At 40.7% G+C, this 26,739-nt stretch overlaps 9 protein-coding genes across 15 annotated transcripts; 3 read left to right on the top strand and 6 right to left on the bottom strand.

The window, feature by feature from the left end:
• Window positions 1-422: 422 nt before the first annotated feature.
• RB195_006500 (uncharacterized protein) lies at window positions 423-7,300 on the bottom strand (the record flags this gene model as incomplete). The annotated part of the gene is made up of 18 exons (XM_064179618.1): window positions 423-617; window positions 749-856; window positions 915-1,061; window positions 1,233-1,362; window positions 1,546-1,643; window positions 1,699-1,797; window positions 2,649-2,782; window positions 3,867-4,015; window positions 4,231-4,367; window positions 4,451-4,616; window positions 4,677-4,826; window positions 4,923-5,066; window positions 5,133-5,224; window positions 5,331-5,415; window positions 6,035-6,186; window positions 6,241-6,405; window positions 6,951-7,132; window positions 7,201-7,300. 18 exons carry the CDS (start codon window positions 7,298-7,300, stop codon window positions 423-425), a joined length of 2,433 nt encoding a protein of 810 aa, XP_064036560.1.
• Window positions 7,301-7,604: 304 nt separating this feature from the next.
• Window positions 7,605-11,127, bottom strand: RB195_006498 (uncharacterized protein; the record flags this gene model as incomplete). 3 transcript variants are annotated; one of them, XM_064179615.1, is made up of 4 exons in its annotated part: window positions 7,605-7,637; window positions 8,223-8,409; window positions 8,511-8,695; window positions 11,020-11,127. In XM_064179615.1, the coding sequence occupies 4 exons, from the start codon at window positions 11,125-11,127 to the stop codon at window positions 7,605-7,607; spliced, it is 513 nt and encodes a 170-aa protein (XP_064036557.1). The 3 variants fall into 3 exon arrangements, with proteins under 3 accessions (XP_064036557.1, XP_013304177.2, XP_064036559.1); XM_013448723.2 differs by lacking the exon at window positions 11,020-11,127 and having other exon boundaries at window positions 8,511-8,611; XM_064179616.1 differs by lacking the exons at window positions 7,605-7,637; window positions 11,020-11,127 and adding an exon at window positions 7,748-7,831 and having other exon boundaries at window positions 8,511-8,611.
• Window positions 8,670-9,526, bottom strand: RB195_006499 (uncharacterized protein; the record flags this gene model as incomplete). Its single annotated transcript, XM_064179617.1, has 4 exons — window positions 8,670-8,695; window positions 8,755-8,848; window positions 9,119-9,147; window positions 9,433-9,526. 4 exons carry the CDS (start codon window positions 9,524-9,526, stop codon window positions 8,670-8,672), a joined length of 243 nt encoding a protein of 80 aa, XP_064036558.1.
• Window positions 11,128-11,871: 744 nt separating the features above from the next.
• Window positions 11,872-12,120, bottom strand: RB195_006497 (uncharacterized protein; the record flags this gene model as incomplete). Its single annotated transcript, XM_064179614.1, has 1 exon — window positions 11,872-12,120. One exon carries the CDS (start codon window positions 12,118-12,120, stop codon window positions 11,872-11,874), a length of 249 nt encoding a protein of 82 aa, XP_064036556.1.
• RB195_006496 (uncharacterized protein) lies at window positions 11,872-13,598 on the bottom strand (the record flags this gene model as incomplete). Of its 2 annotated transcripts, XM_064179613.1 has the most annotated exons (4): window positions 11,872-12,199; window positions 12,634-12,908; window positions 13,067-13,218; window positions 13,478-13,598. In XM_064179613.1, the coding sequence occupies 4 exons, from the start codon at window positions 13,596-13,598 to the stop codon at window positions 11,872-11,874; spliced, it is 876 nt and encodes a 291-aa protein (XP_064036554.1). The 2 variants fall into 2 exon arrangements, with proteins under 2 accessions (XP_064036554.1, XP_064036555.1); XM_064179612.1 differs by lacking the exons at window positions 11,872-12,199; window positions 13,067-13,218; window positions 13,478-13,598 and having other exon boundaries at window positions 12,573-12,890.
• On the top strand, window positions 13,561-14,351 carry RB195_006495 (uncharacterized protein; the record flags this gene model as incomplete). Of its 2 annotated transcripts, none has more annotated exons than XM_064179610.1 (2): window positions 13,561-13,707; window positions 14,184-14,351. In XM_064179610.1, the coding sequence occupies 2 exons, from the start codon at window positions 13,561-13,563 to the stop codon at window positions 14,349-14,351; spliced, it is 315 nt and encodes a 104-aa protein (XP_064036552.1). The 2 variants fall into 2 exon arrangements, with proteins under 2 accessions (XP_064036552.1, XP_064036553.1); XM_064179611.1 differs by lacking the exon at window positions 13,561-13,707 and adding an exon at window positions 13,958-14,053.
• Window positions 14,352-15,118: 767 nt separating this feature from the next.
• RB195_006494 (uncharacterized protein) lies at window positions 15,119-15,727 on the top strand (the record flags this gene model as incomplete). Its single annotated transcript, XM_064179609.1, has 1 exon — window positions 15,119-15,727. One exon carries the CDS (start codon window positions 15,119-15,121, stop codon window positions 15,725-15,727), a length of 609 nt encoding a protein of 202 aa, XP_064036551.1.
• Window positions 15,728-16,805: 1,078 nt separating this feature from the next.
• RB195_006493 (uncharacterized protein) lies at window positions 16,806-19,839 on the bottom strand (the record flags this gene model as incomplete). 2 transcript variants are annotated; one of them, XM_064179608.1, is made up of 11 exons in its annotated part: window positions 16,873-16,877; window positions 16,934-16,985; window positions 17,062-17,211; window positions 17,559-17,690; window positions 17,806-17,933; window positions 18,029-18,097; window positions 18,152-18,181; window positions 19,081-19,137; window positions 19,269-19,319; window positions 19,380-19,511; window positions 19,779-19,839. In XM_064179608.1, the coding sequence occupies 11 exons, from the start codon at window positions 19,837-19,839 to the stop codon at window positions 16,873-16,875; spliced, it is 867 nt and encodes a 288-aa protein (XP_064036550.1). The 2 variants fall into 2 exon arrangements, with proteins under 2 accessions (XP_013304176.1, XP_064036550.1); XM_013448722.2 differs by lacking the exons at window positions 19,269-19,319; window positions 19,380-19,511; window positions 19,779-19,839 and having other exon boundaries at window positions 16,806-16,985; window positions 18,029-18,181; window positions 19,081-19,135.
• Window positions 19,840-23,447: 3,608 nt separating this feature from the next.
• On the top strand, window positions 23,448-26,595 carry RB195_006492 (uncharacterized protein; the record flags this gene model as incomplete). Of its 2 annotated transcripts, XM_064179607.1 has the most annotated exons (6): window positions 23,448-23,586; window positions 25,703-25,761; window positions 25,834-26,050; window positions 26,110-26,211; window positions 26,286-26,370; window positions 26,565-26,595. In XM_064179607.1, the coding sequence occupies 6 exons, from the start codon at window positions 23,448-23,450 to the stop codon at window positions 26,593-26,595; spliced, it is 633 nt and encodes a 210-aa protein (XP_064036549.1). The 2 variants fall into 2 exon arrangements, with proteins under 2 accessions (XP_064036549.1, XP_064036548.1); XM_064179606.1 differs by lacking the exon at window positions 25,703-25,761 and having other exon boundaries at window positions 25,895-26,050.
• Window positions 26,596-26,739: the final 144 nt, after the last annotated feature.

Below are 26,739 nucleotides of genomic sequence, written 5' to 3'. Positions count from 1 at the left end.
ATACAGAATAGTTATATGTTCCCATCTCATTTCTGCTTATCTCAGACCATTTCTTGTATATTTCCTTCATAGTTAATGAAGTGGCAACAGTGCCACCCTTGATGGTAGTAAAAGACTTTCACTTAAAAATTTGTTACTTGTAACATCGACATGAGAAAGGCTCGCTGCTAAAGTATTCTGGTCTGACAAAAGGATATAACTAAATGAGGATAAAGAAAATGCAAAAACTTCTTATGAGGATGAAGTATGAATTTCAAAGTTTCTCTTGGATGAGCCTGAAAGCAGTCATAAGCACATTCCCATAGATATTTTTTGGCCGCAAGAAAAAAAAAACCAACGAATAACCATAGGTAGTTAAGCCACAATTAGGTAAGTGTTAGGCATTGCACTTATTTACCAACTATTCCCAAAAAAAAGATAATTCACTCCTTATTGAGGATGAGATACACGTGTTGTACAGTTGGAAGCGCAGCAATACTTCTCCCTTCTTCGTCGTACGCTCTTGCAGCAAACGACAAAGCTCTGGCGAAAGTGTCGGCTATTCGTTTACGAACTGGTGACAGTAAAATTGCTTCAGTTTCGGGAACTCCAATGTATAACGAGTACGTCGCACAAAGCTAAAACTACATGAATAAATATACAGTATTAGCTGCAACACAAACGAATATAATGATAAATAAAACTCTTAAATGCAAGACGACTTCCAAAAAAAAACTATGTTCGATATTGTACAAACTTTAATACTGACCTCAGGCCATGCATGTGACAATGCCTTCACTGCCACCTTCGCCAGGTCACTGAGATTCGCAGGCGAGAGATCTGGGTGTTGCTTGAGATCGAAGTCAGGTTTTAATAACTGCAAAATTCTGATCACTTTATACTTAATCAAGAAAAAAAACGCCATGGCACCGAACCTCGTCTTCCGCTTTATCTACCCATTTCAATAATTGACCAACGACGACATTGGCGCTGGTAGCAATCAACTGATTACAACGGGTGCGAAGTTGAATGTCAATGATACGACGAGTATCACCACTTTGTTCAGAAACATGAATCGGAACCTAAAGAAGGACAATGGAATTCAAAATTAAGTAACAACAAAAAATGAGAGAACAATTTCCCAAGGAAAAGTAACAGTTTATTTTGGAAATAAAAATACGAAATAGTCTGTTCGATGATCTAACGAAGAACTCGTCAAAACAAAAAGTACATACGAATACTACTAGACTCACCGAAAAAAGGAGCTCGAGGAAAGCGTTGTTGGAACTTAACTCAAACCAACGGCTTTTATCATCAAACAGAGAGCTTTTCATTTTAGTGAAATCGATTGAACAATCCAACATGGGCAATGTGGCGTCTGCTCTAAATCCAAAAAATATATGTTAAGCAAAGTAAAATACTCAAATACATTCACACATACAAAGAATGAAAACCAGGAAATTGAAATTCACTCCAAAAAAGCAGGTTAAGGAGGATAAAAGACAATAAGCAAGTTTTCCCTTCAAGACTAACTGAAGATCTTTATTTGGAAAACATCTACCCAACCTATGAGCAGCCTGCCTATACGGTGTTGTTTGCTCCCTCAGAATAAGCAAGTGTTTGACAAGAAACAATTCTCCGTCCAAGTTTTTCGTATGGCCGGCCTTTAAAAAAATAAAGTTGGAACTGCGCCATTCGTTTTACACATAACAAAACAACCTTTTTAGATGGTGATGTGGAGATATGCAAAGCAGCTTCCTCCAAGGACTCACAACACATGCTTAGCAAATCACGTGCTAACGACTGGAACACTGCCACCTGAATAAAGTGACAAATCAGAAACTGAAAAATCATAAATCCTTATGCGTATCTTTTATGCAGCGCGCGAAATAAACAAGGTTGACAACAATCAAACTCTATAAAGCAAAATTTTGTTTCCTGAGTGGTGCTGATTCGAGTAGCAGCAAGTTCCCCACATCAGAAAATCAAAGCTTGCTCCTTCAGTCTTACACTAGTTTCGATGTTACAAAGCAAAAAGAAAGACAGCCTTTTCTAAACGAAGCAGAAAATAGTTTTACTTCGAATTTCAGGTCATATTCATTATGATAAATCTTGTTCTGTTAGAATTTCTGTTTTTCTTCAAGAAAATGGATTGCAACTGAATTCTTCGAAATCAAGAAAAAACATTTAGAAAACAAAATTTTGCCCTGTTGAATTTCATGGGGTCAACCTATCGTTCTGTTACGCATGTTCTTTTCTACCAGCAAAGATTATTAACCGTAAAGCAAATTATCAATAAGCAATAAGCACATCATCTACACACAAAAAAAATACAGATCACAAGCCACCGCAGAGGCACATTAACCATTATGGTTATTTTATTTCTGCGCAATATTTTTCTTATGCTCTCAATAGCCAACCAAACTTTTTTTCGGTTTCAGTCAAGGCGAAACACATCAAACAATTACACCAAAGTATCCATAAAACTTTGCAAGAAGTTAAAAGTTGTTCGCTAGAAATCTAAATTCTGTAAGAAAGCCTATACGTGCTTTTTTTGAAATGTGAATAACTGACTCTAACCCAACAATGTGCAGAAAAAATGCAACAATTATTCAAAGAAGAAATTACTAAAGATTGATTTTAAAAAATAAAGCAAGTAATATACGCACATCGAGACACCTGTACAACTTAGCCAAACACATCACTGTACGCCGTACGGTAGGGTACCACAAACAGTGAAGGTCGACCGCTGAGATGGGCGCGGGACTGGGACGAGCAGATGAAGAATCCTTCCGCACTCTTCCTAAACCTCAGTACATTAGTCGGTCTCCACACATAGTCACTTTAACTTAATAGCATATCACGAAATTGACGGTACTGGGATCTCACCACAAATAGATAGGTGAAAGGGTGCAGTTCTCCACTCTCCGCAACTAAACTCCATTAGTAATCCAGAAAAAAGAAATGACGAACCCTTTAGTTGCACCGGCACCTGCTACGATGCAACTTGCTACGATAGAACGCGAGCAATGGCGCCGTCATCCAACGCCTGCTATCCAACTAACATAGCTCAACTAAGCAGCTGGCGTTGTCGAAACTGCATAGTCGCAGACGCGTTGGAGATTGTCATCGTTCTACCACTCCATAGTAAGTTGCATAATTGGGGACAAGTCTGTTTCACTCTTTTTCTTCCGAAGTGCTAGCGAAAATTGAACATGATCATCATATTCGGAAAATACACCTCTGTCCTTATATATTCGTGATGACCCTAGCAGACCCTAACATCGCCAACTTTCTGGTAATCTGCCTTCAATTAGCTTCATTTAAGTTTCGTCCATGCAACATCCCATGAAGAAAAGGTTCATCCCATTTTGAAGAGAGGTCAAGCTGTCATGGGCAGTATATTGGTTGCAATTATTTGGCCATACTTTGCTACATTCATTCGCTTAAAGCTTCAAATTCAGCACATCATTTTGAAGAATGACAAAAGAATAAAATATCGCAGCGTATACGAGGGAATATTCGAAAGAGAACACTGTAACGAGAACAGTGGGCTGATTCTTCGTTTTTCAAAAATGCGTCCACTGTAGATGAACAATGTCACAATGAATGACAGCAAATCCATATAATGGTTGTCCCCTATTGGAAATCATTCTTCTCCTCATTGATCAATATTCTATTTGTGGCCTTCAGTAAGAGTAATTCCACATTTTAATCCATATCTTTTTGTTAACGCCACTTGGATCGTTAAAATCAGTCAAAAGAGCATGCAAATCTACTACAGGACATTTCAGAATGAATCAAACTTGTCTCCGCACCAAGAAGTTAAATTGCGGCCGAAACGGACCCCATATGTGCATTATCTCAAAGCAAAAGGCAGCGGAAACCTGTTTCTTGGTTCTCAGAAAACTCTATCTCTTCTTTCTTCTGGTTTTCCATTTCAATACTCTTCATCATTTCCAACTTTTCCGGATACGCAAGATCTCCTGAGGCGGGTTTGTAACCAGCAATATCTGTCTGTCCATATAAGACGGCCCTAAAGCACAGACTGCAAAGTAAACCTAGCCACATGTTTTGTTCTCACATAGATTGAAGTGTGTGCTTACAGACGAACACTTAAACTCTTGTTATGAAATGTGAAATGAAGGACCCAGCAAACATGCATACGTTACACAATGAACGTGACAAAGTAAAGGCTACGCGATTGATATCTCGAAGTGAACGACTTTATTTGAAAAACTTCTAGCTTACCTGTACACGATCCGCTCAGCTACATCGCCCACAAGCTCTCCAATAACGTGCACAAACCCTGCTCTAGGATCAAACGACGTACACTCTTCAGCAACAACTGCTGGCACAACTGAGCACCTTTCTTCAATCATTTCGACCTCAACATTATATATAGGACCAATCTCCGAACAAAAAATTGTAGTTTGGTTTGTATTTTCTCAAGAATGGATATGGGTAGTACCTTGAGAATGGTACATATCTCAGCAAGCGTTTCTAAATGAGGATTGTGTATAACGATAGGGCGTAACATATCATACAACAGGCGACAAATCGCTTCAATAAATTCTTCGAAGGGATGCAAGGAATCTGCTTGCTGCTGACGTGTCGAAACAATAGATTGGCTGGAACTGAAATAGAACGGTTTCAAACAAATGTTCCAAACTTCGTACCTATTTGAAACAGTTTACCTATTTTGTCGTCCAAAACGGGAGGGCGGACCACCTGATACCTGACCCGTTGAAAAAAACTGTCTATATAGCCGGAATTCGTCATCACACAAACCCAAGATGAAAGAGCAACCACTGCGCGTTAATGCACATGAAGAATCAGCATAAGTACTGAACTAGTAAGAAATGAATCACACAGATTTTCAAATATCAGATCTCATAAATAGCCGCAAACTTCTGTTTAGAAAACTCTTAACAATAGAATACCTCGCCATATAAGCTAGAGTTGCTTGTATTATAGGAGTAAGTAGTTGCTGTCTCGTATTGAAGTACGCTTGCTGACACTCAGCAAGCATTGCCTTCAGCTCTGGAACTTGCGAAAATCGTTGTTCGGCTACCGATAGCGCCGCCCTAAAAAATTGCAGTACATTAAACCCGCAAAACTGATTACATGTCGCCCAGCTCCAACAAACTTACTTCACAGAATTTGCTCGAGTAGCAAATACACCATATAGCAGTGCGAATGTGTCATCATCAGCACCACCACGTCCTAATTTGGCGTAATCAACCTGAGACCACATAATGTGGACAATTATTAACATAAAATACGCATGGAATAGACGACAAATGGAAGCAACTCATCATTATAGCAAAAAAAAATATCAGAGAAAAAACCTGCAGTTGAGATTGTCTATCTCTAACATCATTCACCGAAGCTTCGATGTCAGCCATAACACCAACACGTATCCACGTCATAGCTCTGTATGATTCTAATGAGTTTCCTGTGTTGTCATTAATATCCGTGAACATTATTTTCTGTTTAAGCAAACATCTCAACTTCTTGCACAGAACACTTCTACACATTGAAAAAGAGCGAACATTTATCATTACTTAGAAATAACGGAATGCTCGCACTCAACTAGATTAGAAAGGGATTCTAATTTGAAATATGATGATAGGCGCTAATTATAACTAAAAATAACTACAATTCTCCAAAAGGTGGGTTGCTTCCAAGACGATTCTGAGTCGTGAAACCCCGAGAACCCATAGATGTATTCCTAAACCTGTCTCCAACACGGTAAAACTATGATGAGTCAGGCATCCGAAGATGAAAGGGAACAAACCAAAAATTAGCTGGTTCTAAACGCAAATTTCCACTTTTCTATTTCATCGTTATGCTCCTTGGCTGAAAGAACTTCGAAAGTGTAAACGATAAAAACGTCTCTGATGGCGTTCATACAGTTTTTTCCATTAATCACAACGTAGCCTTAAAAAGAAGTGATACTAGGGTGACTACAATGAGCAGCACTTCCCACACCAGCGGTGTGCGCAGTTCTTTTTTTTTGGAACACAGTGAAACAATATTAAAATGTTCTCACCTACTAAGACACTGTTCATATTTAACAATATAAGCAGATGATTCTTTGTACTCAGGATGCTGACGAAGGAATGTAAGGCACTCGTCGATTGTGGCAAGGATACCAGTAAACATTTGCCCAGTGAGAGATATTTTGGTGGTATTATTCAACTTCTGCAAATGATGTGTGGAGGAAGTAACTCTCAAAAATGTTTAGAATTCACACACCTTCATAATTATATCGGCTTGCTTGAAGAAGTGTAAATTGGTTCGGATTTGTTCAGCGCCAGCCGCAAGTGCAGTCTGGTATGCCAATGCACGATCACAAGCGTCGTGAAGACTAGATGTCCTTGCCGTAACACTAGCATATGATGCGCGGAGTTCAGCCATGGTCTTAATAGTAATTATTGCGACTACTGACAATAAATTGTGAGGGAGCAAAAAAGGCAGTTTCATGAGGATATGGATTGCACTGGAATAATCTTTATTTCGAACTTGTTTTAGTTTCAAGTTTCGTTCCGTGCAGCTTATTCCTCAAGCTGCAAACAACACGTCTACATATCGCCAAGAAAAATGGACCGGCTTGAACTTAGATGTACAGCAGCATAGACCACGAACGCTACTACTAAACTGTGCCGTATAGCAAAATCCGAAAAGTAATAAATGGTATTGCTGCAAAAAAAAATGATTTTGCGGCGGTCTGAGATAACCGCAGTGCCAAGCAAGCGCTTCATCAAACTGAAGTTGATAAATTGACACTTGTGTCGGGGGATAAAACACTGCCTTGGAACATCGGCTCGCCCCATAAGTGATTTTAAGGCACATAATCATAAACCTCAATCGATACTGAGTTGAAGTCGGCATCCCCATAGAGATGATAGATCAACGCTGTGCACTTTATTCTTCTTCTTTTATTCCTTCCTTATTAAACAGCTCACATTTTTGCAAACGCTCATGCGTTCCTTCAGAAGCCGCAAACGCTGCATATTTGCTCGCAGAGCTACTACTTCTGGCGCTTCTTGCTTTTCTACAAGTGGGAGCTCCATATTGCGAGCATCACGGATAGCTGAACACAAAGCACTCGCCAGAACTGAGTCTCCAGTAACGCATCTGTACTCTTCTGGAAGAAAAGAAAACATTCTTTAGCAACAGAGGTTCGTTCAAAACAGAAAGTACATAGTTGCGTACCAGCTTCGTTAACGTCATCGTTCTCACTAGGCAGGCCGTAGACAGAAGCCTTCGAGGCCAATAATTCTACAGTTTTCAAATGGAGCTGTTCGAACTCCATCTACTAGGTGAAACCTAGCACTGAAATAATCCCAAATGTTGGATCAACAGAACACAACTAGAAAGCCAAAATTTATTAGATATGAAGAGTAAGGAACACGTGATTCCATCTATCAAACATAAGATTTCATTTTTATCACAACAAAGAGATCAACAAAATCAATGGAAATAGTACAAATATTACAGATGAACATAACAGTCATAACAAATATCAGTAGAGTGTTATGTGTGTAGTAACCAATTCGATATTCACCAGTCTAGTATACCACTTACAAGCAACACTTCAAAAGCTTAGGTGTAAATGATCAGTCAACGTAACGAAACCGTTCACTCCGCACCTGAAACTATAAAATCTAAGCGTAAGAAATAACCCCCATCGTGCTGAGAGATTTGCTGTTACAGAGAGCGGTACGCAAATGGGCAGAATTTCAAAGACAGCTACCTCCGATCAACCAAAACGTCGACCACCGACCTTCGCTTTTCTACAAGTGAAGTGCATAGCTATGGATTTATTCGATTTGCAAATCAACTTCTGAAGAATTCTTGCTGTCATTTCTGTTTTGTTGGTGCATACCAATTGATAATTTCCAAAGACATATCCACAACACTCCAATTCTAGAGCGTTTCCATTCATCTTCATCTCATTCATTACATTTTTCGCTTAAGAAAATGTCGCGTTTTCTCCAACAAGAACCCCTCTACTTGACCTCTTTCCTAAGCCTAAGCACTCTCTAGTCTGTTAGTAGTTCTGTCTAGAAAAGACAAATTTCTACAACTACATATACTATCATGTATAAAAATACAATTAATTCAAACAATTTACTTAGGATACCACGTAGCAACCTTCCTCAACAATGAATCAATAAGGTGGTCGCTACGGCTCTTCTGTTCTTGGTGTCAGAGGAGAGAAAACTACATTTTACCTTGTATTTTCCATCTTCGACCATAAGAATGAATGTGTGGGTGAAACCATGCATAGTTCCTCCTAAGGTTACGTTTCCTGCAGTTGTGACAGTAAGCACGTCCAGCGAGCCAGGTAGGCCAGAATTAACACGTTGCACGTCAACAGACACTAGGTGATGGTCCGTCTCGGGTAGCGATGAAATGAATCTGCATTCAAAAAAATTACTGTTTAAAACCTATGATATTTTCCTGAACAGAAAGGGCACCAATACGAGTACTAAGTTATTGGCAGGATATAATGACCTTACTTGAAAATATTGTCACATCCTGATACAGGGTTTCCGTTCCATACTAACGTTGCTCCGCTGTCGCAATAGAGATAGTTGATCTTGTCTCTTTTCCTATCCATCGCGTCATAGAATATTTTCGTGAAATTAGAAGCTTCCTTACATATTTCTTCATCAAGTTTATCCAACTCCGTGGCCATTTCGTCCTGAAAGCAGTGTATCACAAGTCACAGAACGAGTCTAGAAGAGAAAGAGCACTGCAAACCACAAAGCAGACGAGATGTAAATGAGTACGGGAACAAAAACATTGGACCAAAAATCACAGATGAAACGACAACGAAATAAGTCAGACCCACAGCCTAAATAATCATGGTATGGATAAGGATGAGTACATATTCAAGAAGGCAGAACAGTTAATGACACCTGCACTGCCAACTAGATAGCTTAAACGAAAAACACTGCCGACTAATTAACCAGCAAAAAGTAACATTCAAAGCAGCCCATAGGAAAGCGTGAATGAAAGTAAAACACCTGGGAAGACTTTATTTGTTGGAGACAATGCTGCTGAAAAAATCGATGGACCGCAGAACGGTCTCAAAAAAAGCTGGGCAGGCTACAAGGACGCGTACGTCGTAATGTTTCTCTACGTAGGCACATTCTGGACAATGCTCTCAGGTCATTTGGACTGCAGAATGTTGCAGACATCCGCGCACTTTGAAGAGGTGACTTGGCTTTTCCATGAGTGAACTTCGCTTTGTTGAGAAATGAACGAAATCTGATCAAAGTGGTCGCAGAATTTCTGCACGAGTTTCGGCGACTTCCAGCATCCACAACACTCCGCGTCGAGTAGACACGAAAAAACATAGAGAAAAAATTGAAAGAAACACATAGAGAATCGACGAACAGTTTGAACCGTATATGACTCGCCAGTACGAACCAGTACCAAACTGACCGTAGAGACCCAGACATGAATAACGATAAGTTGGACTCAAAAGATTCACAACATCAGGCAGACGTGTTTCGAAAAAAGTTAACATGACACAATCACGAAATGTGACCCAGTCTGCCTCTGAAGGTTGCCCGTCGTCTGAAATTTCGTTGCTGCTCCTCGGTTCTTACAGCTGTGGATCTTGAGTGATCCTCTAAAATAAACAATAATACGATGTACAATTCCTATTCGGAACCCAAAATATTGTTGTACAAGCAAAATCCGAACTATCCTCCTGAGGAGCTTCCCTCTTCCTCCGAGCTATCCTTCTTAAAGGAATTCCGAAGGTTCCTTGCTCATCAAGATGCACTAGGCCACCATACTGATACACGGATAGTTCCTTCAAAAGTCTACAGCGTCAAAGGATACGAGCTCAGGAAATGTCTACCTTAATGATCTTCTTTTCTAAGGGAAGGTTCTAGCACTTGCTGTTTGAAATAACAAAAAGTATGAGTTAAAAACTAAACTGGTGCTTCAGGTCGGAAAACCTGAACAACATGAACTTCGTTATCTCTCAGTAAGAAGCTGTACAACACATATAGTAGGGTCAAAACGACATGAAGCACGGACGAGGCGTACGCATCTGCGCTCGAAGCGGCGCGGTTGGGATTGGGATCTTGTGGGGATCTTGTGAAGGGTCTCATCTAAAACTACTTAGACGGCTGCGCAGGCGGTCGGGACGCGGCACGTTGGCCCGCTGCCACTTCTGCCAAATTGGCGGCCCTTCACAAGCGTGAGGGCCTTTAATGTTACAAGGCACTCGTGTTGGGATCTTTTATGGATCCTCGCTACCGCCACCCATCTTTGCAGTTCGCCATGGTCCCACCTCGATTCCAACCGCTGTCTCTACCGCACCGCTCCGAGCGCAGCAGCTTACACAAATGTTCGTGCTTCATGTCGTTTTGACCCGACTATAAAACAATTCCCATCAGCTTCCTCTCTCACTGGCTCACTCCAAACTAGCACTCGTAGGTCGTCGGGCAAAACGTTTAGACACATTGTGCGCGGAAAACTTTTGAAAATGACGAACACAATTTATTTGCACATATTATGTCTGGAGTGACCGTTCCAATCATCTCACTGTTTGAGAACAGGATAGAGTTCACTCTGTGGGGATCTCATGAGAGTACCAAAAGACTCTTACCACAAAGTTGTGAGACACTCTTCATAAATGCAGTTCGAGTTTTAATTTCTGCACTTTCCCGCCAAATATTTTAGGGAGAGGTATTTCACTTCGGTTTACTCGCTTTGCTTTACTGCCTTGTCCACCACATTTGTTATCTTTTTATGTACTAACTAGTGGACTACCAACCACAATTTCTGAAAGCCAACATCTTCGACGAACTCCGAGCATAACTTGAAGTTATTCTAAGCTCTCATCACCAAGACCAAGAAACTGTTCGTTGGTTTTGGCCATCCTGAAATGATGTTGATCTAAACAACATGAATTTCGGAGCCTAAAAGTTTCCTCCTATCTCTATGTTGATCTAAACGACCTGATTTTCGGAGCAGTTGCGGAAGCAGTTGCATTCGAAGTACTACCGTGGGACTAGTAGTTGTGATCAAGATGAGATCCTCATTATTCAATCGGACGGTCGAGATGAGTGTGGCCAGCGAGAGTCCAACCTCGATCACAGCGGCTAGCTCCATGGCACCATTTCGAGTTCCACCGCGACACTTAGAGCCCACTCACGTTCGCAAATGCCCCGAAATCCAAGTCGTTATGACTCGACTACATCTGCTAGATGAGCCTTTGATCGAGTAATCCGTACGTAATTAGGGAGTACACGCTTTATTCTTACCTAAAGCAATAAGATAGCATTAGAAAGTAAGTCTTACTTATGAATTAAGCATTAGGAAGCAAGTCTTACTCTTGTCTTACTCTAGTTACAAGATTAAACGGTGTTGTACATCCGGTTGGTAATCAAACTGCACCAGTTCTTCGCTGATTCATGTCGTCAACCATGCGAACGAATTTTACTTGTACTCCGTCGGCGCAGAGCGCGTTGAAAAGACGACCTAGATGCGGAGAGTCGAAAGCGGCTTCAAAGTCCAGAAATACTAATTGGATTGGCTTCGATTATCGCTGCCAGTTTCTATCACTTCCCTGACCATGAACACCTGGTCAATCGTAGATCGGCCAGGGCGAAAGCAACTCGTCGCGCGTTGTTTCTTCGCGATGTTTAATAAGTCGGTCCAGGATAATGCGCTCCAAAACCTTGTAAATAAGACGCAGCAAAGGGATTCCTCGATAATTCCTAGGGTCCGTGACGGATAAGTTCTAGTGGAGGGGAATTGTGATAGCGTGCTTCCACCAGTCAAGTATCCTTTCCTCTATCCATATTGAACGGATAATCTTTTTCATCTCAGGAATCCCAAACGGAGGTAGATATTTCAGCATTTCTGCGCTGATTCCGTTGTCTCCACCAGATTTTTGATCTTTCGTATTTTGACCAGAACTTCCGACTCCGTCGGTGGTTCCTCGTTAACCACATATGTCGGTCTGTGAACGTGCTCGAGTTCAGGAGCTGACGGCGCTTGCCGGTTCAGCAAGGTCTTGACGTGATCCCTCCAAATTGGAAACGTTGTTTCACCGACAGCCACTTCATTGGCAGTGTTGAAGACTGGAGAACATCTTTTCATTTTGCCGCTATACTGTTTTAGTGAAGCATAGGTTTTCCGCAAGTTCTTGTCTTCCCACGTCTTTTCAAACTCCTTCGCTCTTGACGTCCATTCGTTTTCGCGGTCTTTTTACTGTTGTTTGCACTTCCTTCTAAGACGCTATCCCTGGTTGAAATCACCAGTGCTGCGCGCGACACATACAGAATTGTACGTGGATTTTGTTTCTGTTTTTGGATGTAAAGGCAAACTTCTTCCGCGGGAATAGAGCCGGGAGTGTTTCCCTTACAGCGTCTTGGATGCACTTTGCGAAGGAATCTGCATAAGCTTCTTGATCCGTACCCCAACATGAATAGACAAACGTTGGCGGAATTCCCTTCTGCATTATTCGTCTCTCAGACCTGCCATGTCGATTTTCGGATAAAGAGAATCTCCTCAGTTTCTCCTTTGGAACCGTATCTTGACGCTGAGAAGAACTAGACGGTGGTCAGAGTGAACGCGACGGCCCAAACAGCTCTAGATTTTCGGATGTCTGACCTAGGAATGTTCCTCGCTAGAACGTAGTTGAGCTGAAGCTTAAGAGTCCTCATCTTCCGCTTGCGGTGCTCTTCAGGCGTTAAAAGAGTTGACGCCATCCACTTGAGCTGATGGCGTTGATGATTCCTCTTAAACATGGAAGCGATGATGAGACCCGTCTGTTCACTTAAGTCGACTAGACGGTCACCGTTGTCCAACGTGCGCTTTGCTGGATAATACCATTTTCTTAGCACATCGGATTGTTGTTCGAGTCCCATATTCGCAATGACCGCTGGCTGAGTGTTTTAGACATCAACGCATTGAAGGCGTCCTTACTGTTGTCCTGAGCCGTTTCCGTAGGTGCGTCGGCATTTACGATCAAGTGCTTACGTCCTCTGCGATCCCGCAGTCGTACGAAAGTGCATTTAGAAGACGTTGCGCGAAATTCCTCCACCAGGTTGTTGTAATCGTTCCTCACAGTTATTGCGCAACCATCTACTTTCTTCTCATCAGCATCGGCGCGGTATATGGTGTAATTTTCGACGCTGATGACAGGCTGATCTCTCCTGTAGTGCAGCAGACGGCACGCGGAGATATCGCAGAAGCCTATACAGGGTGGTCTGTAGGTGTTCACTAGCAGTTCAGCCTGACGAAACGAATGGTTGTTGCCAAAGATTCCGCGCTCCTTTCAGGCAGTTGACCTTTCAGGTTAGTGGCTTTCGCGATGTGCTACACGCATCTTTTTCCAATGTATGGGGATCTTTCGCCATATAGCAGTCCGGGTTATATACCCCCTACGTCCCCAGTGTATACACTCGAACGCCTGATTGTATTTACTTAAAGCAGGACCAGCACGTGCAAGTACCAATCAGACTCGTGTACGCGGCTCCAGTAAGACGAGGAGCAGTGGCAGGAGCTTTCCTGTTTGATTTCGCCGTCGACGATTTTATGCGAAGTACAGTAGATGAGTGTCCTGTCGATATCATTCTAGCACCATCAGGACCTCCATTGACTGATCTCGAGTACGCTGACAATGTTGTTATATTCGCAGAAAGCAGTACGAAACTTCAAAGATATTGTCAACCTTGTATCGAAGTTGGCTGGACTACGTCTACTCCCTGATGAATGCAAGCACTTGTGGGTCTGTTGGGACCTTGAACGGAAATCAGTGTGGACGGACGACAAACGATTGAAGTCGTCGATGAGATCCGTTACCTGGTGTGTACACTGAAGAACAACGGCAGCTCAGAAGAAGACACTCAGTAAAGATGCGGTCGACCCCATCACCAGCGAAGTGAAGCTGTGAGTCTACCTATCCGCAATTCTCCCCATCATGATGTACGGAATGGAGGCTTGGGTAGCGCCGTCTAAAGTGATGGAGAGACTTGATTGCACGGAAAGGGAGCTGCTTAGGCTGCTGTTTGGCTACTTTTGGCCTATGGTATGCCACAATGAAGGTCTTTATGGGGGAATTGATGGAGTGATACCGGCGGATGAGACGTGGAAGATATCAACATCTTGCACATCAAAGTTGGCTACAAAAAAATTGTCTTCTTTGGTCACATATTAAGGAGACCAGCAGATCGCCTTGTTCAACAAGTTCTGAGGAGTTTGTCGGGTTCGAGCTGGAAGAGGCCACGTGGCCGAAAACGAAAATTCTGGATGAGGTGGAGGAAGAGGACCCTCAGCGTGGACAGGCAATTCAGGCGAGACGCAAGATTTTGCAGAATATGGAATAGCGACGAATGGATTGATTCTGTGCAAGCTCTCCTAGAAGATCGAGAAAGTTTGGCAGAGTTATGTTCAACGGCACATCTCGACGAGGATGCGGGTAATTGCGTCAGACGATGACATCAGCCCGCCAATTAAGTCATGTACGTCAAGAAAGTAAATGAGAAAGTCTTACATCTTACAAGTCAGCTTGATTTGATTAACGAACTTCTTAAATTCTTGACTGAGTATCAGAGGATATCAGCGGATAGGCAACTAAAATATTATTATGCTAGCGATAAGGTTTTTCGAACACTATAACTGTTCCTTGGATTCATCAGTGGACAGCCGCTGAGAGCTCTTACTTGGAAAAAGTCTCTTACCGACTTGCCTTTCATGTAAACATTTAAAAATTCATAAAACGAAGTTGGTCAGCAGACGATAGATAGATAGATAAGAAGGAGAAGCACCGACTACTGTACCGTATACAGGAGATTTCTGCCCTATCCATGATCATGTACTTCTCGCACCTTATACAATCTCTCCAATTCGTCTCTTTCACGATGAGTCAGTTCCTTATCTTTCATTTCAAATGAAATTTTCTAACTGAGCAATTTATTCGCTGCTCCGAACTGATTGATGATATTTCTTATATTTTGTTAAATATGGCAATATGAAATGTGGGTTTGTGACATAAACAGCAGCAAATGAGCAAGCAGGGTTTCGAAAAGGATTCAGCACGATTCACCACATCCACTTCTCCGAAACTCATCGAGATATATTGCGAGACTACGAGATGCCGCTATATCTCACCTTCATCGAGTTGAAGAAGGCCTTCGACTCAGTTGAGACGGAGGCGGTCATGGAAACCTTGGACAACCAAGGCGTCTCTACTCAGTACATAAAGGTACTTCGAGAGTTGCACAGCAACTTCACAACGGGAATTTCGCCATTCTACAAGAATATCATTATTGACGTGAAGAGGGAGGTCCGACAGGGTGATGTAATCTCACCCAAAATATTCACAACCACCCTCGAGAACGCAATGCGAAAGTTGGAATGGGACGACATGGGAGTGAAGGTTGATGGTCGGAAGCTACACCATTTGCGCTCTGCTGATGACATCGTACTGATAAAACCTAGCATCAGCCAAGCGGAACGAATGGTGACCGAATTCGACGAAACATGTAGATGCATCGGTCTTCTGCTGAATCTGCAAAAGGCGATGTTCATGCGTAACGGATGGATCACGAATGCTCCATTCACGCTCAACGTAACGAACATATCGGAATGCACAAGATACGGTTATCTGGGTCGGGAATTGAACATGATGAACGACCTGACCCCCGAGCTGGGCAGGATGAGACGAGCGGCTTGTGGAGCGTATAAGAGCATCGAGGAGTGAAGAAGACCAGGAACACCCGGATCTGTGCTCACCTCTTCAACACCACCGTACTCCCTGCTTTGACATATGCTTCCGAAACCTGGGCATTTCGCAAGCAGGAAGAAAACGCGGTGAACGTAATTGAACGCCCAATTGAGAGAGTGATGCTAGGACCTGATATAGGTATACTTCAGCGAAACTGACGGCACCGTCTTCAGCTTGAAGGCATCACTCCACGGATCGCCGTGATATGAATTTTCGTTGGAGTATACCTATATCAGGTCATAGAATATGAGTACAGAAGTGATTTCGCTCATCTCCCTGTAAACATACGGTTTCGGAATGCAGTTCCTTGCGATAACCTCTATTGCAACGCGCCATCCTTGCGCCCCGCCCCCGCCTGCGATTCGTCGAAAATCGAATAAGACGCCTCGACAGACAATTCATTTCATTTGACGAATTGCATACGGGCTAAGGGCGCAAAGGTGGCGCGTTTCAATAGAGAACGTTGCAGAGAACCACACCCTTAGGTGGCCCATTCACAACCAACAGAATGAAGAAATCCGAGCGCATCTCCCACATGCGCCTAAGTCGGGAAATAAACACGAGGAACGACCCGAGCTAGATGGGAGGAAACGAGAGGCATGGGGAGCGTATAAAAGCATCGAGGATGTGGTGGATATTCCACATGCAGAAAGAAAACGCAAATCGACAAACAACGGGAACAAAGGTGATGTGTTGATACACCCATTCGGAATGATTACATTTCTGATTACTACCAAATTTTGAAATATAGGTAGGTATGTGTAAAATCATAAGTATTGGACGAAGTGGACAATGACTCCATATAGCTTCACTGACTGCAATCACTGTAACCGAATACAATCAAATTTAATGTAAAAACAGACAACAATAAATTAATGTTAATTAGCATGCGAATAAATCTATTTCGAAACGATCACATATAATATCGTAGAATGTACAAAAAAGGAGGGATGCGATGTACTCCCACAAACCCGTCCTTCTAGAAACAGAAAGGCAGCAAACACCTCCCTGATTTAGGAGGTACAGTCAAACAAGCTACACCTAAAACTAGTTTCTAGTTCGTCTTCTTCGCTTTTCCATTATTATTGTTACGAGGCGACCCCGGCTTCGGAGACTTCTTCTCATTCTGCTTTAAGATCTCCCTCGGAATCCATTCAAAGTCAACTTCTGAGTTGTTCGTACCTTGTTCAACAACAGGCTGGCGCTTCTTCTGCATCCCTGCTTTACGGGTGAACTGGAACTTGTTATAATATATTCACTTACTAGTGAGTACCAAGATATTGTTGCGATATAATACGCAACGCAGTTACCTTATTCAAAAAGTGTTGCCCAACCAGAAGTAAAAGTACAATGAGAGCAGCGAAGACGAGGTACATGAATCCAGTTTCAGTGTTAAATCCAGAATCATCCTCGAGGATTGTAACGGTCTCGTTAAAAACATTGGTGATGTAATGACCATCCTTTAACATTAAATTATCAAATAAGTGGACCTTCTTTTCAAGAATTGCAACTACTTGCAATCAAGGAAGAAAATCACTATTTGGAAAAATATCACAGCAGAAAATAGCAAATTTACGGAGCTCATCCTTCAAAAAATGTGGCACACCTTCGAAAAATACATAAACACATGTCTAGAAGAATCAAGACAAGTAACACGTGGCACAATACTACCAATTAGAATCGTTTCGGAGGACTTTTTTAAACTATAAGATATTGTTGTGAATTCCGGCAGTACTGTCCACCCTTAGTCTTTAATTCTATACCACTTGACTATAATCAGACATAATAGAAAGTGAAAAAAACTCACAGAGTCCTCATAGTGAAGGTTGACAACCAGTCCCAGTGGACGACCTGCGAAACTTTCGTGGGCGAAAAATGCATAATCGAGAGTAACCTCCTCCTTTGGAGAAACACGGCGATTATACTGCCCAAGAGTGAACTGAACCGGAAGAATTTTTGGAAACTTATAAATCTTCAATTGCCTCTGAGAAGTAACAAATGAAAAACAAAACCACAGAAGACAACTAGAACCAGAGAAAACGATAACAGCCTACATTTTGGAGGTAGTAGTTGAAGTCCATGGGATAACGGAAGGATGTTTCGGAGTGTTTGACGACGAAGTCTTTTTCACCCCGGTTTTGAAATCCGATTAAAAACTTGACAACTTTACCACCATATAACTCTAAAATAACTGGTTATAATAATGACCATTCTGACACAGAGATCGACTAACAAATGCAAAAAAAAAGATAGAAGGTATTAGTTAACTGAATATACCTTTAATAGTGTTAGCATCTGCAGGCTGTGTGAAGATGAACGAGACAACGGCATCAGGGGAAGAGGTGACTGTTAAATCATCATCTTCCGTTTTTGCTAGGTCTTGATCTTCAGTAACCTCACCATCTACAGCATCATCCGCTGAGACGAAAACTGAAAAAATTGTAAACATTCGCTTCAGTCCACCACCAAATATCAAATGTACAGGACGTTTAGTAAGAAAAATTTCTTTAATATAGTAAAACACAGAATGATTAAAGAATCGAAATTTAAAAAAAAAGAATAGTTTCCGCGGTAAAAGTGGGAGTACGGAAATAAACCATCAATAAGGATGAATAGAAATGAATCAAACTAAAGAGCTTCACCAAGATTGGTCAACATTTCCCATTTGTATGCCCTAGCAATATAGACAGCAGCTTAGAAAAAAGTGTGAAAAACACTTTTAAAAAACCCATAAAATACCTACCTATGTTCTAAAATTGACTTTAATTAAAGTAAGTGGGCACATCATAATTGTATTAGGTTGAATATGCGAAAAAAAGTAGTTTATTTTGAATCCAGCTGCGAATCCACACAAATGTTTCGCTGTAACATTTTAAGTAGTCCGTATTGGCTTCTACCAAGTTCTGAGTGCTACACGAGGGTTTGAGTAGGAGTTGCTAACATGACGTTATATTGACGCAGAAATAGTTACACAATTTCGCAGTGCCAGCTGCTCCTACACCCTAATTTTGGAAGCAGTCTTTTTTTGCTCAAATCGAATATTATAAGTCACGTTGAAGCTTATTCTGTGTCCGCGATTAGTACGTTATTTTAGCTGTAAATATATAGAGTCTGCGTCCATTCTGCAGTTGCGGAGGAATCCAACAAATTTTCATTGAATCTATCCCAACGAACTTAAAACTTGGTCGCAGTGAATTATAAAGCGCCCTGAATGTAAGGAAAACAAGCTTGTAGCAAACGAGATGTTAACGACTCCATCAAACAATGAAATTCTGATGGAAGAAGGAAACCATTTAGTACCTAGCTCGAATGAGGAAATTAATACGTACCTGTCGAAATAACAAGTGTTCCAAGTAGAGCAAGCACAAGCTTCCGAGAAAGCATATCTAAAGCACTCAAGCATTAACATCGACCACTCGAACAGTAACATATGCACCAGGACCGACGCGGTTACAAAGAAGTTTTAAGATCGAACATGAATGCAAAGAAAAGACGACACGAATCCAGTTAATCTCACCGTCACCAGGGGGAACAACGGAACCGGCGCGACAAAACTCTGGCCACTCCCCTTCGACCACCGTATCATGCAGTTATCTTGCGAGCTGCAAACATTCCTTGAGGGACCCACGCCGTGTATCCGACGCACCACCTTTACAGAGATGCAGTGTTCGACATCGTGAGCACTGTTGAACCGTTTGTATTGCTTGTTCGCGGTGTTGTCTTGAAAGCGAGCAGTAGCTGTATGCTTCTATTCCCTCCACTAAAGACACGAGCAACCTCAGACTCAAGGATTTCGTGAATAACCATCGGGTCGATGGTTATTCACGAAATCCTTAAATCGGAACCGGAATAACCATCGGATTGATGGTTTTACTCTTGTATTTCTTCTCTGTTGTAGAATAGCCGTTCACAGCTATTGTTCAGTGGTTGTCGATGGAACTGCTTTGGTATCCAGCGCATCTTAAGTTCAGTTTCCTGGGCAAATGCATGTATTTTCATGAGCATCACAAGGGACACTCCCGCTCACTTCCGGAGAAGCGTTCAGCGATGCAGACTGTGTATTTCTCCTGTTTTAAATGTCCAGACATCTAAAGCATAAGTTGAGATAAGAACGGAATTTACGGACAGTGTGCAGAGTGATCTCCACAACTACAACGGTTTTGAAAGTCAGATGTCGAATGCGATCCCACACCTGTTGGACGTTGTCCTCTTCATTCAATCATAAAAATGGATCTTTTTAGTTACTTCAGCAAAGGACAAGGAAATTCCATGAGCTGACTTGTTGTTGTCTACTTCTTACCTAACTTAAGCATATTTCTTATGTATAGAACTTGAGATCTCAGTGGTGCGTTACGTTGTGCGTGTATGTGGGTAGTTTCATACTCTTGTCCTAAGCTGGCTGATAGCAGTCGTTTCGAATTGAAATACGGCGAGTCTTCGTGGTGAGACGTGGGCCAAATCCCGATCGTGGTCAAAAATGTTTATTCAGCGATGAACATCAGTATAGTCGAGGTTTCGGAGCAACTTCTTGCGCAAGATTGTGCTCTTCCGTCCGTCTTCTGAGGAGCGACCTCAGTTATGAGCTAGTAGCGTTCGAATGCCTTTGGATTCTACACGAGCAGCTTGTTGCTTTCGTCTGCTCCAGTTCCATCTTGTTGGATTGCAAGTCGCGAGATAATTGAAGCTGACGTGACTGCACATATCGTTCATCCGATCGTATGTTTTCAAAATTTCCTCTTCCTCGCATTTGCACCTCGGTTTCCAGCGTTTGCGAGAGCGTATACGAGCTGTCTCTACTCGTGTGCGTGGTCGACGGAAATGGCTACCTCGGTCTGCACTGATAACGACAGTATTGAAAAAATGTTGCAATATAGAATCGATATGAGGAGTGGTAGAAACGTCCGAAAGTCCTTCAGAACAAAAGATATTACTTTTGCCTGTTTGAGAGTTCCTGGAGTGGTTTAGTCCTGCGAGATTTGCAAGAGCAGCGAGTACACAATGAGTACGTTGGAAATCGAGCTCGCGGAAATTGGAAATTCGCGAAGCTTTCCAAGAGACACATGTTGAGCAACGCTGCCATTTATAAGTGAAGATAGAATATATCTCTAGCAACCTTGTGCACTTTTCAACCTGCGGTGATTCGGCGCAAGATGCTCGTTAGGTTAGTTCCCACGCAGGCTTTCAGATCAATGTTGCCACAGCACGACCAGTGCCACAACCACAGTGCCGCTCGGGGACAACGACCGCACGACTTCAAAGTTGGATAATTAAGCTTCAAATTGTAGAAGTAATATACACATAAATCATGATCATGATATATAATAACGAGCTTAGTCCGGTGTTTTTTTTTTTTTTTTTTTTTTTTTTTTTTTTTTTTTTTTTTTTTTTTTTTTTTTTTTTTTTTTTTTTTTTTTTTTTTTTTTTTTTTTTTTTTTTTTTTTTTTTTTTTTTTTTTTTTTTTTTTTTTTTTTTTTTTTTTTTTTTTTTTTTTTTTTTTTTTTTTTTTTTTTTTTTTTTTTTTTTTTTTTTTTTTTTTTTTTTTTTTTTTTTTTTTTTTTTTTTTTTTTTTTTTTTTTTTTTTTTTTTTTTTTTTTTTTTTTTTTTTTTTTTTTTTTTTTTTTTTTTTTTTTTTTTTTTTTTAAATTTTTTTTTTTTTTTTTTTTTTTAAAATTAATTTTTTTTTTTTTGGTGGTTCTATTTACTTATAATGGGTAAAATTATTAATTTTCTTATTTTTACTCGAGTTAGAAAGTTTTGTCCGGTTCCATGGCTGGGCTGCTCGTCATCAAATTAGGATGGGAAAAATCCAGAAAAGATGTGAAATTTCAGATTGCTCGCATTTGAATTTCAAAAGATCTTTAGGTAACAAAAAACACAAATAAATATGAGAATTTTGGAGGCTATACGTTCTTCTCTTAAATGTTCTTTTCTTGAGGCTATTTACGATCTTAAGAACCTAACAATTTTCAAACTATCTATAACTATTCCTGTCATTCAATTTGGCTGAAATCGAAGCATTCTAGGACATAATGTTGAGTTGTTGAAAACGATGTAGTATTGAAATCCTTATCTTTTATTCTGAACTTTCTCTACAGAATATTTCTAGACTCTTGAAGTTGCAGAGATTACGTGATCGCGTTCACTAATTTTTTTTTCGCATTTCTTCGATTTTTCATACTCCAGTAGAAACCGAGTAGCTGGTAATTTTTAGTAGTCTTCACATACGCCAGAGGTACCTTACTTTCACAAAAAATACGTGTTACAATAGGAACTGAGCGAATAGTGCATCTCATAATATCGTAGAAATTAGGCACAAATGTAAAAAAATCCCTAGGGCTCTAGAATTCCAAAACACAATTTCAGCAAGTATTTCTAGTTCCATAATTCGGGTTGTAAAATTCGAGTGATGTCCCGGGAATTTTGAATATTTAGGATTTCAGATTTCAAAGCTCATTTCTTTCCAATTTTCTAAACTGATGATTTTGACTGGAGTTCAGATGATCTCATTCGAATTTCTTTCATTTGAATCTGTTTTACTTCTATTCGAAGCACTTCACATGAGAAATGAGTTTTTTTGGCGAATTGACTGCTCTTACATGGGTAATGTTAGGATTTTCGAGAACAAACCTTTCGCACACATGTTCATCACCTCTCTCAAATTTCCCAATACAATTGTAAAAAAAAAACTTTGCTTTAGAAATAAACTGTTTTCACTGATTTTGTTGTCACAATGAAACTTCTTCTCGGTTGCAATGTGTTATTGAGTATCATGAACAAACACAACTGTTCACGCAATTTTAACTCCAAAAAATTATGCATCTGGGAACCATTAAATGATTTCGTGTAGAAGCATTATGTAAACGAAGTCACACCCTATAGATGAACGAAGATTGAAACAGAATGCAAGGAGTGAAGTATGTTTATGAGTGCATGTTAATAACAGTGGGAGTATGGAACTGCGGATAATTCAGTAAAGGTCACTATAAATAATTGTTATTTTCCCAGCTGTGGGGAATAGATTTTCTTCACCGATGCAATCGTTATTGATACCATGACTGGGTACTTTAGGTCCACGGATAATATCCATGTTCACATACGGTTCCAAGTACAAAAGTCTTTCCTGTGAAGACTAAGTGTATGGGGGCGCAGAAGTGTCATTTCTTCAACACGAATGCGAAATTTATCTTGGAAACAAAACAGATCCGTAGGAAACAATTGGAGCGAAAACAACTGACCGCTGTTGAATTTCACAATTCCAGCTTTGTTTGTATTCGGTGACTTTTTTGACGCAACCCATAATGAGTGACTAAAAAAATGTTTCAGATCTCCTCAGAGTGTTTCAGATCTGGTCCTGAGACTCTTTAAGTCGCCGAATATGCTCAACCGGTCAGACGCTATGCATTTGGAGCAACGCATACTTTTCCTCTGCTAGGCGTACATTCTCTCTTCTCTTTAACATCCTCCAATCGGACGCTCATTACGCTGACCCGGTAGAATACTTTCGCCGCCGATAGTGATCGTATTAAAATGATCTGTCTCGATACAAGTTCTTGTCATGTGTTTGTGGTAATAATTATTGATTTCAACTCATGTAAATGATGTTGGGTTGAGTAATTCTTAAGTTTATTTCTGCCCCACCTTCTTTGATTCAGAATAGTCAACTCCTCTTCGTGCATTTAGAGTGTGCAGATTGAGTATGTTACCTTATCCTACAGATACTTCCGTGGTGTCGTTGTCTCAATTTGTGCTTGTCAAGGAGGATTCGCCAAATCTTTTCCACTGCTCGTTCAATCCAACTAGTGGAAGATTCCTTCCAAGTGGAAATAAAGTTATAGGTAAATAAATGTATTAATATTTTTAGAGGAGCAAAATGTTATTTTTCTTATTTCTTTGCCAAGATAAAAGATTGAGCGATGGCTCGGACACGCTTCTCGGAGCTTTTTACTTCATCTGATGATTTTTTTGCGGTTCAAGATATAGCAGTGCACTAACCAGTAATGAACAGTACACCTTATAGAAACAGCAAGAAAGACGCCCTCATTTGTTCAGTTTTTTTTGCTACTTCCAGTCCTAGCGGTCGCTAGCACCGGAAAGCGGAATATTTTGTGGTGCTCGCTTCGCTATTCTTAAGTGATGAGCAGAAGTTTTGAATATGCGGCACCTCGTTTTTTTTTATCGGCAGAACCAAAATTGTCTTTGTGCAACCAGTGCCTTAACCCTTTCTCCAGAAGTCTCTAATGGTTTAGCAGTATTCTGCTAGAACTGCTTTCTCACTTGGATCCGTATTTATCCTTCCTTGACATAGTTTGTATGTGCAACCATTATCCGATGTACCGGACAAAACTCCTCTTTTTTCTCTTCCAAATAGTGTTGACTTAGAACGATGATTACCTGACTAAAAGGGCTCCTACAAGTTACATGTTAATGCTTTACTGCGCACAGCTTGCGCAAATAAGAGAATAAACAATAGAAGAGTAAGAGGGTAATGCCTCTAAAACTGAGTCAAATATTACTCCAGAGCCATATTTAGAGTCTAACGTTCCTAATGGAGCAACTGCTCAGTTTTCTTATGACCATTACCTATTTTCTATAACTTAATGATTTCCAGGAAATTTCTCCCTAAGAAACTTCTTTCGTTGCCCCAAAAGTTGGCTCAAGACGCTAAAGTTTTGCCGAATGCATCAAATAAAGTAAATATTCATCAAAATAAACAAAAAGATGTCTTAAATATTACATTATGGTATTCTGAGTGACGTCGGCTTTTTCATTGTAGTACGAAATTTCACGAATTGTGGTGAAAAAGAAAACTGTTCTCGGAGAAGAACAAACATACTAAGTATACAAAAAAGTATTCCTTTTCTCTGCAAAGGCAACCCTAAGTTCTTCTTAATTTCTAACGCATAATAATCATGGGGACATTTTTACCGCAGCGCATTAGGAGGTCTGGAACGTGCGTAGCGCAGTAAAAAGGTCCCCGTGAGTATCATGTTTCGCTGTGTCTACACGATCGACTCCGCCGTAGTGTCCCATAAACTTTTAATCCCTTCGGGGCGGATAAATTTCTTCCAAATTGTCTGGGAGGAAAAAAACACTGATGACCGGATACATCGCCTAATCTGTGGTCACTGTATACGCTGGCTACACGTTCGTAAACCTCAAACGATTCTGAACTGAAGAGAATGTGATGGTGCATCCGAAGCGCTAACACCTGACACGTTATCTTTTATATTAGGTCTATACAAAACCGAAATCAGACATAAGCAAGCAGTTGCGATAACGACGTTAAACAATTTTTTTAGTTGCGTCCTCCCAACTATTTACCTGACAGAGCAATACTCTGCGGTCCAATTCATTCTGATCTTGAAAAGCGTTAAACTAGTGTTTGTTTTTCGTCAAAATGAACGACAACATAAGGCCACTACTTTTTTCGACACCTGATATGGTACCAATTCCAGCCCTAGAATTACGAGATTTGGATACTACTACTTAGGATAATTGTATGTTCATTTTTTTTAAATCGCTGAAATGCTGAATGCTGTTGATTTGCAGACAGTGCAATTGAAGAAAGGGGCTATGTAGAAAAATGAACTTGAGATTGAATAAGTGTACGTGTAATCTTCTCCCAAACAGCATATCCATCTCTTTACCTTTAAAAACAGAGAAAATACACAGAAAGTTGGTCGAAAATCAAAAAAGGGAAGTTCCGGGATCACAGACGAAGATTGAGAACAATTTTGTTTTGAAGGTAAAATCGCATCTGGTATTGTATATTTTGTATGCGGTGATCACGTTAGGAATTATATTAGGATTATAATTCCTGTTTTTAAACTTGCGATCCATATAAAACGCAATAGCCAGATAGCAAAAATGAGTACTTTCTGAATGCGCAAAATTTCTTCGGTATTTTCTGAGGAACTGTGACTTTAATTACCTTTCTCATAAGCATTTCAGTCTCCAACGCAAGTTTTGGAAAATTGCATACCCCAATGGCACAGCTCCTCAAGGCGCTGGTTTGACATTTGAATATTCCTTTTCATCAATGCTATTCGGCGAATGCTAACGCTTTCTCAAACTCATTTCAGGTGCTCTTCTTAGCTATAAGTAGTGTAGTCTCATGCAGAGCACGAACTAAAGAGAGTTCAGACTCCGCTGAGACCACCAGACGTCGTTCCACCACCACTACAACCACCACCACCACTCCTACTACCCCCACACCTACTACAACTACACCTGTTTCCACTACTACCACCCCTCTTTCTACTACTACCACAACCATTCCTGCTACCACAACTTCTACGAGTAAGCAAGTGTAAAAAAGCTTGATTAATCTTACCGAGACGGGTTAAAATATTCTACAGATTCCCCATGTGATGGCTATAAATGCGCACCCGCGGACACATGTCATATGATCACTCCAAATTGCGTAACTTGTACTCCTGTGCCTTACTGCCTGCCCCCAAGTATTTGATAGTCGTAAACTTTTCTTTGATTTTTCATTTTTTCATTATATCTTACTTCGCATCCTCTTATCCAGCATGCAACACGGTATGTCCCAAGTGCGCTAGCAATGAAAAGTGTATCCTCTTCACTAATGCTACAATTTGCCCAAGAGCTCCTTGGTGAGTCGCATTGAGTTATATTGAACAAGTTTCAGGTAGTAATTCCAGAGTATTCTTTAGTTTAAACACCTGTTTTTGAATCCGGATTAAAAAAGGCGCAAAATTACTAGATTTTATACATTCTTTTTTTTTAGTAAGTCAAAATGCATATTTGATTTGCCGAAGGAAAATTGTATTGGAGTGTTTCATTACAGCTGCCCTTCTCCTACCTGCGTCCCCCTATGACTACGAACTGATCGTCGTGTATGGTGATGTGCTAAACAAAAACAACGTCAATCTCAAAGACTTTTTGGATTCACATTCGTATTTTTATAAATATTACTAAGCTTGAAATCGCCTGTTGAAAATTGCTCTTAATCTAGTCTGAAT

This window comes from Necator americanus, chromosome I (assembly GCF_031761385.1).
Source record: "Necator americanus strain Aroian chromosome I, whole genome shotgun sequence".
NCBI lineage: Eukaryota > Metazoa > Nematoda > Chromadorea > Rhabditida > Ancylostomatidae > Necator > Necator americanus.
The sequence above is the reverse complement of the archived record's forward strand: the minus strand, read 5'-3'. Positions and strand labels throughout refer to the sequence as shown.